The sequence below is a fragment of the Mus caroli genome, chromosome 11, assembly GCF_900094665.2.
Source record: "Mus caroli chromosome 11, CAROLI_EIJ_v1.1, whole genome shotgun sequence".
Classification (NCBI taxonomy): Eukaryota; Metazoa; Chordata; class Mammalia; order Rodentia; family Muridae; genus Mus; species Mus caroli.
Genome location: NC_034580.1, coordinates 31716150 through 31730694, shown reverse-complemented (window position 1 = coordinate 31730694; position 14545 = coordinate 31716150). Strand labels below are relative to the sequence as shown.

At 43.5% G+C, this 14545-nt stretch overlaps 1 protein-coding gene across 7 annotated transcripts in view; it reads left to right on the top strand.

The window, feature by feature from the left end:
* Positions 1 to 14545, top strand: part of Tenm2 (teneurin transmembrane protein 2) — a 928441-nt gene that overhangs the window by 785665 nt on the left and 128231 nt on the right. For all 7 annotated transcript variants that reach the window (XM_029483889.1, XM_029483894.1, XM_029483891.1 and 4 more), the window contains 2 exons: positions 8065 to 8259; positions 13512 to 13712. In XM_029483889.1, the coding sequence (XP_029339749.1) occupies positions 8065 to 8259; positions 13512 to 13712 (396 nt within the window). The remainder of the gene's footprint in view (positions 1 to 8064; positions 8260 to 13511; positions 13713 to 14545) is intronic.

Here is a 14545-nt window from a genome sequence, read left to right as displayed (position 1 = left end):
GATAATACAAAAGAAAGAAGTGCTCACAGAAAGGACACGCCAGTTACTTCACAGCCTGAGTGTGTTCTCAGAATGATGGAGTGGTGAAAAAAAAAAAAAAGTGGAAGCTCTGGAGTTGAAATTTGCTTGACTTGACTCTGCACTTCCTTAGTTAACTGTGCCCGTTTTGGACAATCATTAAGCTTTTCTGAACCTCAGTCTTGTCTTCAATATAATGGGCATGGTTGCCATGCTGGGCAATGTGAACATGAGCAAGTGTGAAGTGTGCAGCAGTATGGCAGCATGCTGACACACTCCAGAAGTGTTGAGTTAACCCTCAGGGCAAGCCTCCAGTGCCAAGGAGAATAAGGTCGAGTGGCAGCAGCAGATTTGAGGATGTGACCCTAATGGCCACAGACAAATGTACTGTTAAGTAGACACCCCCATTCCAGGCAGCCATAGCTCTCTCAGCCCTGACAATAAGCACTGCCAACAGCCTAGACAGGCTGTCCCTGTGACTGGTTCTCCCCCATTATCTGCTTTTCTGTCTCCTCTGTTCCCCAAGAATAAAGAACAAGCCCTCAGCTCCTTCCAGACAGTGGTGGAATGGGGTGGTTCTCCCACTGCCTTGGCAAAGAATCACTTGGCCTCTTACACAGCGGCCGCGCTCCCTCATGAAATGTGCTCAGGTCCCATCTACCCTACCTGGGCTGCTTCTATCTCCCTCTGCCACCCCTGAATGCAGATGAGTCCAGATTATGGCTGCTGCCTCCAGAATGTTCCACAGCCTGTTGCAGTTCTAACAACCCAACCCTTCCTCTCCCCGATCCCTCCCCTGGTCTGAAGAAGCAACCGTATAAGGATTTCTTGGCAGCTAGACCCAGGAGGAGGGGCTGGAAGCAGGTGTACCCAGAACATGTTCTGCAGCAAGTGACTAAGCAGCCACACTGAGCAAAGTCACGTTTAACAGACTGGTACAAGGATAACTGCTACCCCTTATCAAAGATAAGCTATGGCCCAGGCACCATGCAAAGCACTTCAAATGAGTGATGTGGTTTCATCTCTTCACAATGAACGGAATCTTTATTTCACAGCGAAGGAAACTGGATCCTAGGAGAGAGAAGCAGGGGTGTTTGGGAGGTTGATTTTTTTTTTTTTTTTTTTTTTTTTTGCTTTTTTTTTTTTTTTTTTTGCTTTTTTGCTTTGATAAGACAGGGCCTCAGAGTCTCACTCTATATCCCATGATGGCCTAGAATTTACTATGTAGTCAGCTTTCAAACTTGTGGCAATCCTCCTGCCTCAGCCTCCCAAGTGCTGGGATATCAGGTGTCCACTACTGTGCCCTGTCCAGGTGGTATTTTATAAACACCCTCTGCTGCTTGATTACTGGTCCCCACATTTGGCACCTTGTTAAATCATCTCAATATACCATCTACTGGACTCTAGTCACACTTTGTAATTCACTAAGTCTGAGACCTCCAGAGCACGCCTGGTTCCTAGTGGCTGGAGAGCCGGAGGCCAGGCCTTCCTTCAGCAAGTGACTTATAGACATTCAAGTCTGAGTATGAATCTGAATCTGCCCTGGAACTCTGCCGAGACTGCCCAGTGAGACCCAGAGCCCCCCAAACCACAAACCGCTTCTCATTTTCTCCTCCTAACCCTGTATTATTTCTGATACAGTTTGCCTTCTTTTCCATTTGTCTGTCTCTTTGTATTGATTTATAGAGCTCCTTGTACATGCTGAAGAGTAAATCTTATCCTGTAAAACACGTTAAGATCTGCCTTCCCAATATCGCCTATGACACACTTGGCTAATCGCTGAGGAGTCCTGGCAGACGGTGCTTAATCCTGGGGAGGCGAATGAGGCCCCTGGATTAGGGGAAACCCCATTATTTCAGAAAAAGTTACACAGGAAACAATCCGGTCTCTAGAAGGGACAGGCTGGAAGACGGGACAGACATTCTACCCTGTAACTAGTTGAAACAATTTTCTCCTAATAAAAATAATAGTAATAAAATAATATCTATTGATTTCTTACCATGAGCCAGGCCCCCACAGCATTATCTCATTTTTTTTTCAATTTCCACAAGAACTCCCCTTAAAGGTAAGAAAAAAAAAAACTGTCAATGTATGCTCACAGCTAGGGGGTAAGCCAACAGGAAACTCAGTCCAGTCAGTTTACCAGCCCCTCTCTAAGGAGTCCCTCCTCCCTCCAGGGTATAGAGACACAGGTGAACTCAGCACTCCACTGTGCCTGCGGGACACTCCCAGGCTTGTGGGCTGCGGGACACACGGTGGAGTTGTAAATTTATCTCAGTGCTTCAACCCTGACAAAGGCAACAGCAGCTTCTCTGCGGACTTAAACAGCAGAGGTCTTGATCTATACGCCAGAGAACTTAAATACTCCTAGGTAACCAGTGCAGTTGCCACAGACACACACCCCTCAGACTCTTTTTTTTTTTTTTTAAAGCAGCTTAAGTACTTATCGATTGAGAACTTTTAACTCTCAAAATGGAGGCGTCTCCATATCTCTACAGGTATTTTAAATGAATTGAATTAATCATAGGCTTAAAAGTCTCTTGCGATCTTCGTTAACTTCCCTGGGTTTAATTAAAACATCTGTGCACTTTTAATTTATCGATTCATCCAACTCATATGTCATGTTTTTAACACACCCCAGCATGCTCTGCATCATTTTTAACCCGATTTCCACTTAACTAAAGCAATTAAATTCACCCCGGATTAATTAAAGCATCCATACTTTCATGCTTAAGTCAGCGTGTGCTGCTTTCCCCACATGGCTCCTGAATGTCAGAGATTTGACACACCTGATGAATTTTTTGTCCTTCTGGTAATTCTTCCCTGAGTCGCTCTCTTGCTTAAATGTGCCATTTGACAGAACAGGAATGAGGAAGTCGGTTCTTCAGAAGCTGCCCCACCCCCATCCCTGGAGCCCAGGGCTCTCCCCCTATCTGCCAGAAGGCACCCTCTGCCTTCCTCTCATTGAGAATCCTGCTGCATGCACACACACACACACACACACACATACACACACACACAGAATGCCTGAAAAGGCTGTGCATTTTTGTGCTTAGGTTAATAGGCTACTACGACATTGGCTGGAGCCTATGTTCCATGACACAGCATTTTTCTGTCAGCTGGGACCCCCACCCTTCAGCAAGGGTACTCCACAGAGCCCAGAACCCTAAACCCAGGCTGTGAATGGCTCTTCAGTTTAACTTCCAGTCTGAGAAGCCTAGAATTACATCTCTGTAGTCTTGAAGTTCATGTGTAGTTGTTGCAGAATCTGAATATCCTTCATCAGCAAGCTGTATTATTTCTGATACAGTTTGCCCCCTTTTCCATCAGTCTGTCTCTTTGTGTTGATTTATAGAGCTCCTTGTACATATTAAATAGTAAACTTTATCCCGTAAAACACGTTAAGATCTGCCTTCCCAATATCGCTTATGACCTGGGTTTTGTTTTAGGCTGGTATCCACTGTCAAATAGAAGATTTAAATTTTATGCAATCAAATGTAATCACCTTTGCTTCCTGGTCTCAAGAAGGCATAGCTTTCATATCTCCTAGAGAAAATAAGATTACTCTCCCATGCTTTCTAAGACTTCAGCTCTTTGCATTGTATGTGGAGTTGATTCTTTGGTACAGGTTTCAATAAGGGCCAATTTGGTTGTACAGCAAATGAAATGCCCTTACAGGGATCTTAAGTGAAACCTTCCTTTCCTAACAGCGGGTTTTTTTTTTTTTTTACTCTTTGAGAGAGTGGGCCGGAGTGAGGCATCCCTTTCCTCCCATCTTTTTTCCTGCCACAAAGCCTGTCTGTTACTAGTATTAGGTTACCTGTCTGTAGTTGCTGATCTGTTTGGAGTGAAGACAAAGCAGTACACACTGAAACTTTGACAATTTACCTGAGGAGGTAGGGCTTTTACTATATTCCCAAGCCTCTTTTTCTAAAGGACTACTTTCAAACGGGTTTGCAGCACCAGGCATGGTGGCTCACACCTGTAATCCCAGGTTTCAGGAAGCTGCAGCAGAAGGTTGCAAGTCTAGGACAAGCCTGAGCTACAAAGTGAGTGCCAGGCTAACCTGGACTATAAATGTGAGACCCTCTCTACAAAATAAATTAATTAATAAAATTTTTTTAAACCAGCTTTCAAATCACTTCTCAAAGCGCATTGTCCGAGATCCCCTCGTCTTGCCTAATCCAGATGGCTTGTCAACTGTAACCATCTTGCCTCTCCCATTATATTAAGCCTCCCCTACAGCCCCCCCTTTCCCTCTGAGTATTCTCTCCACTGAAAGTGGCAGGTAGACAGGATTTGTTTTTCTTAAAACACCAATGAGTGGCTGGTCCTTTAACTGCCTACCAAGTAAATAACACTGATAATTCATCTCCCTTGCAGAGACGCTGGGAAGGAGAAACTCCAGCTTGATCATTAAAATGAGCTTTACACCGTTTAGGTGACTCTAAATTATGTCATTTTTGTGTCATCAGCCTGTTAACTTGTCAGTCGTTAGTGGCAGCGGTAATTTATTTTCCTTCTGCGGGAGGCTAAAGCTTCCATTTACTCGATTTAGTAAAACAGGAATAGTCGATTTGTACACACATTTTAATTAATTTTAAATAGAAGCTTGAGTGCACAATATTCTACTCCTGGAAGCCTGTGGAAAAAGGGAGAGAAAGAGGAAGACAGGAAGATAAGACATCTCATATGTGGCTTCTGACCAGTCAGGACCATAAAGGGAGCTGACAAGTACTTAACATTGGGGCGATCTGGCACTCTTTTTGGTGTGTTTGCATATATGCATGCCTCTGTGTGTGACAACTGTGACATTTATTTTGTCACATCAGCCTCCTCCTGGTTGGGGATCCAGTTTGGAAGATCAGAGACCATTCATTGCTTATCTAGCAGGGTCTCAGCTCCTATGTTGATTCCTTGGTTGAGTTACTTCACCTCTCCCTCCCAGCCACTCTGAGAGGGGGTTTAAAGGGGTTACTGAATACCCAAGAAGTTAAGTCACCATGTTCAAATCCCACAGCTGAGACTTGAAGACCAGCTGCTGCTACCCGGTTCTTTGTCATTTTCATTTCTACTTTGTGCTATCTCTTGGTAGGATATGGAGTCCAAATAATTTTCCTTTATGACCTTAAAAGTTAATGATCATTATGTGATTATAGTCAATCAATCAATAAATCAATCAATAAATAAAATACAAGTAGGTTCCCAGTTTCTATTCATCTTCTCCAGCACCAACAAATTGGAGCCACACATATTTATTTTGAAGCCCTGGGATGAGTTGTGTCTGAGACGCAGTTGTACGTGGGGTACCTGGCTCTCCATGCTGCAAACCCAGTGACTATGAACAGGCTTTGTTCTTCATTCTAGTGGCAGTAAATTCCTTGAGTTTTGGTCTTCCATCAGTCTCTTTTGGGCTCTTTAATGTCATCACCAGCCAAGCCTCTGAGTGCCCTGCTTTCCAGCAAGCACCAATGTCTTGCATTTCTGCCCACACTCCCAGCAAGCTTGCATCAAACAAACTGAGAAAAAGGCTACATTTAGGAACACTGTGACCTGACTCTTCTTCACTTTTTCCCTAAGTAATTTAAGTAGGTCATATTTTAAACTTGATTTCCCAGTCTCCTGATTATTTATTTTATTTATATATATAAATATATGCATGTATATATATATATATGCACACACATACACACACACACAATTCTTATTTTCTAGACAATTCTATTTTTTCCCACCACTTGGAGTTTGTGCAAAAGAAAAAGGAGAAAATGATCCTCCCTTTTGTCAACTAATATAGACAGTAGTCAGTTGTTCCCCTCCCCTACCTTGTGGGAGTAAAAGAGACGCCACGGAGCAACCCTAGTGGTGCTGAGGGCACCTTGTCATCCATCCAGGTAGCCCATGTAATACAGTATTGCAGATCAGCAACAGCCTTGGATGGCTACACATTGTATAGATGCGCTTCTCACTGTTCCTTATTTCAGACTTGAGGGTGGAGGTGGGGGAGGGACGGGGGTGCAAATTCTAGTCTTCCTTCTGGAGATCCTCCCATGTGACCCAGATCAGAAATGACAAGTAGGTCTTCTCTTGAATGCCAGCTTGTCCTCCATTCAGGCCTTCGCTTAGGCATTGCAATGGTTTCAAGATTCTTTCCAGGCTCAGGAGAAGATGCCAGGATTCATTAATGATGTCTGCAGAGTTACAAAAGAGGGGATAATAGTCCGCTCCAATACATTTGCATCCCTGACCTTGACCTTAGCATGACTCCTATGAGGAACTAACGTGGAGTAACTTAGTTTATCTCCAAGTCTCTCTCAAGACCTCAAGAAAATCACACTTGCAGTAGAGGAAAGATCCAAGCTGCTTTCCTCTACTCTCTCCAGGACTATCAGTATCTCTAGTAACTACAGAATCCCTTGCTCAACATCCCAAGTGTGAAATGTGTGTCTCCTCTCTTTAGAAAGGTTCATCTGAATTCGGCATGTGTCTTTGATGTCATTTGAACTCATTTCTCCCTAGATACTTCATGAGGACAAAAATTTAAAAATAATACTCTCCAACATTTTCAACAACTACCCTCTTATAAAGTATTTGGGAAGATAATATCTCATCAATCATATGCCAACTATGGAGATGTTTTGTTTCAAATCAGTTTGAAATTGAGGGGGAAATTCACTGTGTTTGCAACACGAGGCCCGTTTGAGGCACTGTTTTTTCTCTGCCTTTCACAAGTCGTCTTTAGTGCTTTCCCATAAGTCCTTGGATAGCAAGAATGCAGAAGTTTTTACCCAAGCCAGTCAACAGTATAGATCTTAGCACTGACAAGAAATCATCTTTGGTAAGCAATGCCTGTTCTCTGGAAGCTCTTATGTCCCTGGAAAGTCAAACATTCACAGAGGGACGGACACTGATGACTGTCCCATGACCACAGGAAAAAAAGAGTAAAGCAGGGCGAGCAGGGGACTAAGAAGCAGTCTGACAAAATCCTCATTCTGCTCTGGAATGCTGGCGTCCCCTAGTTTCGTATGTATGCACCATCCATGAAGAGTTCCCAGAACCTGGGCTTAAAATCACAGACACCACCAGTAGCTGCTGACATGCCTCCATGGGTCCTATCTGAAGGTCTCTTCCTGAAGGGCCTCGCCACAAGCGGGCAGCCAGAGAAACAGTTCATTTAGAAGACAGGTTGGAAATACAGGTTTATTGCAAATTATTGATGATGTGGGAAGTCTAGAACCTGAAGGAGCCAACCAAGATACCCCTTGTAAACAAATTCTGAAAGCAAGAAGTGGTACCATTAAGGCCAACTTAAACAAGAGGCAATGCATCCCAGGCAGTCCCACAGCCTTCTCAGCCTTCATCCCAGGAGTGAAGGCAAGAGATAGGGATTACTCCAGATTATATGGCCCGCTTTGCTTCTCTCTCTCTCTCTCTCTCTCTCTCTCTCTCTCTCTCTCTCTCTCTCTCTCTCTCTCTCCAAGCTTGTTTTATCTTTGTAATTTAATTCATGGGTTCTTTGAAATAGATATACTTATTCCTTCATGATATAAGTAATAAGCTAAGGCAGAGAGAGAGAGAGAGATTCATTGGCTCAAATGTGTCCAGAGCAGTAGTCAACTTATCTGAGGATAAAATAATGAATAAAATACACCCGGACTTGCAGTTAAAGCAGCATCCTTAACAGTATGACTTTCTTAAGAGCATGGCTGTAGAATTTGTTAACCTGGGTTTCAGTTTGCTTGTGAGCCTTGTGCCAACAGAGAGTTAATACCACCAACCTGAGCCTCGAGTGCATGGTGGAATCCTGATCATAGCTGCCCACAGGGTGGTCAGTAATTGCATAAAACGTATTCTGCTGTACCTAGCTGTGCTTGGGCAGGAGCCACTGACAGCAGTGGCTATTTTATTTTATTGGTATTTTGTACTTGAAGGTGACGATGCACCTCTGTGGCTAAGTCCTCAGCCTACAAGGTTATCTGTGAATCTGTGACACAGCCCTTCAGATGTCGATCCCTCCGTGACCTGGCATTCTCTTTCCTTTTTCAGCTGCCTGCCCTGTACTGTGCAGCGGGAATGGACAGTATTCCAAAGGAACGTGCCAGTGCTACAGCGGCTGGAAAGGCGCAGAGTGTGATGTGCCTATGAACCAATGTATCGATCCTTCCTGTGGGGGCCATGGCTCCTGCATTGATGGGAACTGCGTGTGTGCTGCTGGCTACAAGGGCGAGCACTGTGAGGAAGGTAAGCACTGACAGTCAGTTGGCAGGTCTGCTACAGAGGATCTGTGCAGGGCTTAATCTTGGCCAGAGAGTCCAGGATTGGACTCACTGGGTTGGAAAGATAACTTCACTCAGCATGTTACATCCAAAACTTGAAACCCCAGGGCTTTGATAAACTTCCTTAGTTGTAGAATAGGAAAGGCCTATGGAGATGGTTCTGGAAAGAATGTTTTTGTTTTACCCTGACTTATAGACATTAGCTACTTTTCTCTTTCTCCATGTTTCTTTCTGTTGTTTTCTGCCTCTTGTCTGTCTGTCTGTCTGTGTGTCCTCTCCTCCCTGTCCTTACCTTCTCTTTCTTCCCCAGATCTTTTTGAAAACTTTTACTTATGTGTATTCTCTCTCTCTCTCTCTCTCTCTCTCTCTCTCTCTCTCTCTCTCTCTCTCTCTCCCTCACACACACACACACACACACACACACAATGTACACGTGGTAGTCTGAGTGCAGCTCCCAGGACTTGGTTCTCTTCTATTACCATGTGAATTGAACTTAGGTCATCAGCCCCGGCAGTAAGAAGCGCTACCTGATATGCCATCTTGCCAGGCCCCCTGCCCCAGATCTAATTCCCTATTCTCTTCCATTTCATTTAAAGTCCTCTGATTGAGAATTTCTGGAACAAGGAATCCTAAGCACCCCCCCACACACACACACACACACAGAGCTGGTTTCTTAATGTTGTTATAATTTGATTTCTCTCTTCTTAGTAATCTGAGACCCATGCACATCTCTGTAAATATTTCAACAAAACCTCCTATCCTTGGAGAGCAGGCAAGCTCAAAAGACTGTAGCTATGTGGGTCATTTTGAGACCCTGCCTATAGCAAATCAGAGGAACAAAGCTTTGCAGCCAGGGCCTAGGCCTTGATGCAGTGCTAACCAATCACTGCAACCACCACACACACACACACACACACAGAGTCGTGACAATGCCTTATCCTGAAATATCCGCTACAGACTTCCCTTGTAAAATCCCCCATTTCATTGTGTCTACAACTGTGGCCTCAAAAGAATCAGCTTCTATGATATTATTCTTCCACAATTTTTCAATATATCAGTAACAATATCCTGAATGTCACCCAGGAGTCTGACCCCCACGAGACCTCCCCTTACTCAATTCACGATACATTTTCCCTCTATTAGGAAGGGAGGCCTCTGTGTATTTTCCATCATATAACCAAATTGGGAGTTGGGGTGGAGGAAATACTGATTTAATAAACGTGCTGGAAAGGTCAAAGTTCCTGAAGATGAGTGGATTACAGAGGCAAAGCTGCCTTTGCTGGAAACACAGGAGAGGTCAATAATATGACAGGAAAGGTTAAAACCACCTTCTGTCTACACTGCTAGGCAGTAGCAAGGGACAGGACAGGGGGCTGCCAGTCTCTGGGGGCCTCTTCTCTCCAAGAAAGATGGTGTTTGAGTGGAATGTCAAGTAGTTCCTCGACTTCCCTACCCTCGCAGGCAGCCTTATGTAAACAAATCAGAACAAATCAACCATGCAACGGAACAAGGAAGCCACTCGGAGCATTTTAAAAGGATGTGATCTCCCCTATTGATCTCCGCTACCCCAAAAGAATGAGTGGAGGTGATACCTATGCTATTTTCAAAAGAGGAAATGGACTCAGAAGAGCTGAGTCAGCACCTTCCCTTCCATTTGGCTTTTCTCTTTTCTGATATTCATCACAGTCATCACGTCCAAATGCTTTACCCGACCGACATGGCCACAGCAAGGAAATCAATAGCTGCCACCCTTTGTTTTTGCTGCATAAACATTGTTGTGCTATTAACAAATTTGTACAAGAAAATGAAGGATGTCTTCTTGAGACCTAGCATGGTAGTGTCTAGGGAAGTGGGAAGGAGATGAGAGGGGAGCTGACAGGTTAGTTTAAGTCGGCCATGTTTTCATGTCAGTTTCATGGCTGAGTCATTTTTCAATGACATTTAACTTCATAAATGTAATTCATGGTTCTTCGGGGGTTCATAGTACATATTGTTTGTAAAACTCCTTTGACCTCCTTTTCCATCCTTGGGGATAGAAACGACATTCACAACCCTTTTTGTCAAATCTATAGAGGACCCCAGACCAAATGAGTTCTAATGATTTCAGCTGCCAGGGGCAAGTGTTTCTAGGGAGAGGACACTTAGCTGAGAAAGGCCAATGTCCTCCTTTTAAATACAACTGTTTCTATTTATAAACCTTCATAAAGCCTCAGAGTCTCTCCTGCCAAAAAAAGACTCTAAAAACATGGCCAAAAGACCTTTTGATGGAATCGGAACCAAATTTAAAATGCATAGTAAAACCATTTCCCTTAAAACTTGAATCTGGTTATTCCATCAGCCACTGTAATTACAGAGCACAGAGGGCATATTTACTGATACCACTAACCAGAGAAGATGTTGGCTCATATTTCTAGATACTATAAATGGCCATTTTGATGACATTCTAGTACTGGGGTAATAAATCTACATGGGTTTCCCTCCTTTCTTCTTACCATAATTCAGGACAGAGAAAGGAGCTAATATATCTGGAAGAAAAATCTCCTCCCCCCACTCCTCCTCCTCCTCTTCCTCCTCCTCTTCCTTCTCTTTATTCTCCTCTCTCTCTTCCTCCCTCCCCCTCTCTCTCTTATATATGTGTATCAAATGTCATTATCCCTTTTATATTTTATTTCATCTTTTTTTTAAAAAAATAAAGACTATGATACATTTTTTTAAATCTTTTGTCTGTTGGTACCTCACCAAACACTTGAAATGGTTGATTATAGTCTGAGAGCATTTTTTAAGAAATAATACACAATGTATTTTATGGGTATTTTGATTTTGCCTTATCAGACGGGGGATGGCATTTTAAAACCCTAAAGTGCAAGGTCTCCTTTTGAAGGAGAATATGAACATGATTGATTCTGGATGATTAAGTTCATATATTGGCAATGCTAAAAATATATTATTTCCCAAAACAAGAAATAACAGCAACTAGATATGGTGGAACATACCTGAAATACCAGTTCTTGTGAGACTGAAACAGAAAGATCACAAGTTTAGGGCTAACCTGGGCTATGTAGTGAGTTATAGGTTTGCTTGTAACTCCTAGCAAACCCCTATATTGAGAGCATGGGAAGGAGGAAAGTAAAGGGAGAGAGAGAGAGAGAGAGAGAGAGAGAGAGAGAGAGAGAGAGNNACANNNTCTCTCTCTCTCTCTAAACAGTCCCAGACATCTACTCTGCTAGTGACACATGCTCACAGCCAGCTGTCATTTGTCCCTATATATGCAGTAAACACACATGCACTTTTACACGTGCCAGATAGCAAGCACTATAAATAGCACATAACTCTCTTTCATAAGTGTCTTTTATGTATTTCAACCTCATTTCAAACTTATATACAGATATATGCCACCCCACTGTGTGGAGCCAATTTGAAGATATCAAAGGGTCTGTATCACCCAGAGTTCAGTTCCCCCAACCATAAGGATTCCATTCTAAAGTGACTGTAACTAGTTTAAGTAATATTATGAGCATCTATAACTAAGAATGAATCACTAAAATTCACTCTCCTGGGGGAAGAAAAAGTCACTGTTTTCCCCATGGCTCAAACAATTTGGAACTGACTTCCATAAATGGTATCTTCCTGGAAATATCCAAATGGAATTCTCTTAATACTGAAAATTGTTCTTGCCCCAAGAAAGGGATCTTTTTAGAGAGCTTTATGAAAACATTGTGATTTCTAATCAATTCATAGTCCTTAGGTCTGACTCCCTTAGGACTAGAGAGTTTATGAAACACAGATCCTTTAAATGATGTCATATTTAAAGTCAATGTATTATCAATAATAAAATTTATAGGAGCATCATTTTGTGCTTAAATAAGAAGGCACCAAACATTAATAGAACTCCTATGTAGAGAGACGCCAAAGGTGAACATCTCATGACTAAGGGACCAAAGTCTTGCAAATTTCCATCTTGACATTAGGCAAGGAGACACGACTCAAATATCCTCTGAGGATTTGAGACACTGAGTGGCACAAAGACACATAGAGATTAAATTATTGTCAGAATGGCTTCCACAAGTTACAAGTAACAGCATTTTAAGAAATCTGCAGTTGATTGTGTCTCACCCCACAAGATGATAGAGAGGCATCACCTTGGTGTGAACCAACAAGCCCAATTTCAAGTGATGGAAAAGGGTTGTCTCTCTCAAATAAGACTACAACCATTCCACACTTTCCTGGCCCACAGGGCAACAACTGATCCCTCTACCAAAGTCCCATTTCCCATCCTAACCCGTATTACACCAAGCTGTGCACACACTGTGCACACCTTCCCTAAAACCCTCTGAAGAAACCAATCTGACTGTCTAAGACCTGTCTATCTAGCATGCAAACTGGATAGACATCTAAGCTTTGACATGCCCATAATTAAAATCTCTATCCCTAGTAACTGCTCCTAGCAGGTTGCCCTTGCTTTGACTTGATTTAATTCCATCTGATACGTAGCCACTCAGATCTTGAGTGCAGTCGAGGAATCAGACTGAGAAACATACAGGGACAATAATTCATGGAATCTACAATTAACTTGCCCAGCAGGCGGTCTTGGGGAGGACCATTGCCAAGGCTGATAACAGGGGCCTATCCACACTACTCAGGACCACTGGTTCGGTGGCAACACTCTGATCTGCTATATACCCACCTTCACCTCTGGCACTCTGCACCTACGCTGACTCCCTCAATAGGTGTATGCTCAGAGAGAAAAACTAAGTTTAAACTCAGCCTAAGTGAAACGTAATTAGGAAGGTGACTCATATCAGAGTTTCACCGGTTCTCTTTTGGATCTTTCGTTCGCTTTTGGAAATCAAGGACTCATGAGGTTAGAGTGAGCCTTTCTGCTTTCATACATGCAGAAGGCATCACATGGATTCCCTGACCCTGATGTGGATCAGTCAAGGTAGAAGGTTAAAAAGTATAGAAAGTTGGATGGCACACCCTTCTATCCATGCAGACTCCATAGCTGACTCTTGCTAACGGTGCCTGGGGAACTCCCCTGGTTCTCTTGTATCTTCATAACATCTTAAGACCTGGTATTCAAATGATAAAAGCCCCTATTTGTGGCAGTCAAGAAACCGCTTGAATGGTGTGGGAACCTTCATTTGCTTGTGTGGGTAGGTGTTAGTGCCTTGGTGGTCCATTCTTCATGAGTGACCATTGTTTCTCTTCTTGTTGCAGTTGATTGCTTGGATCCCACCTGTTCCAGCCATGGTGTCTGTGTGAATGGAGAGTGTCTATGCAGCCCCGGCTGGGGTGGTCTCAACTGTGAGCTGGCGAGGGTCCAGTGCCCAGACCAGTGTAGTGGGCACGGCACTTACCTCCCTGACTCCGGCCTCTGCAGCTGTGATCCGAACTGGATGGGTCCCGACTGCTCTGTTGGTAAGCCAAGAGGTCCTCTCCTCAGTTTCTGACACTCAACCCTTGTGTTCCGTCCCATTCTGGGTGGATGGAAATCTCGTATTTGCCCTCAGCTTGGGCTAAGTTGGACTTGGGTCAGTTTTATGGTACCTTTCTCACTCTTGTCTCCTTAGCTTTGGAGTCTGTGGTCTTTGGGAATGAAAAGAAAAATCAAATGATTGTGTCGGTTCCTGTCCCTCTTTGGTTCCATCGCCACAAATGGATGGCAGGCCCAGGAGGGATACTTCTGCTTGCGTTATAGGTTTTCTTATGTACACTCCCTAAAGGTAGCAGAAAACAAAAACAGAACAATTCAGTCCCAGACAAACAGAATAGAGCGTCCTATAAAACAGAAAAGAGGCTCCCTCGGGCTGTCGTGTGAACATGTTGTAAAGCTCCATAGTTCTCCAGTGACAGGAAAATAATGAAGTTATGCTGTACGCTTTATTTTCCTAAAATTAAGAGTATGTGTCTTACTTCCCAAGTGACCTTAAAAAATTTTTTTTAAAATGGAACAGTTCAATAGTTCAAGCCGGTCCCAACCTTCCCAAGACAGGCTCTGTTCACTGATGAGTGTCTATCCAAGCAAAGCCATCTTCATGTCGCCCCCTTCACTGGGGTGCTGAGACAGCTGTCAGATTGCCATGGCAATCAAAAAGGGAAGAGATGTGTGAAGCTTTGCCGACAATGAGGAAAGTAATGAATTTTTATTCCAAAAAGAAAAGGAAAGGAGTCGGCCCACTCACCTCTGGCTTCATCTGCTGGCAGTCCTGGCAAAGTTCTGCAGAGGGCGGGGGAAGACACAGAACTCCCAG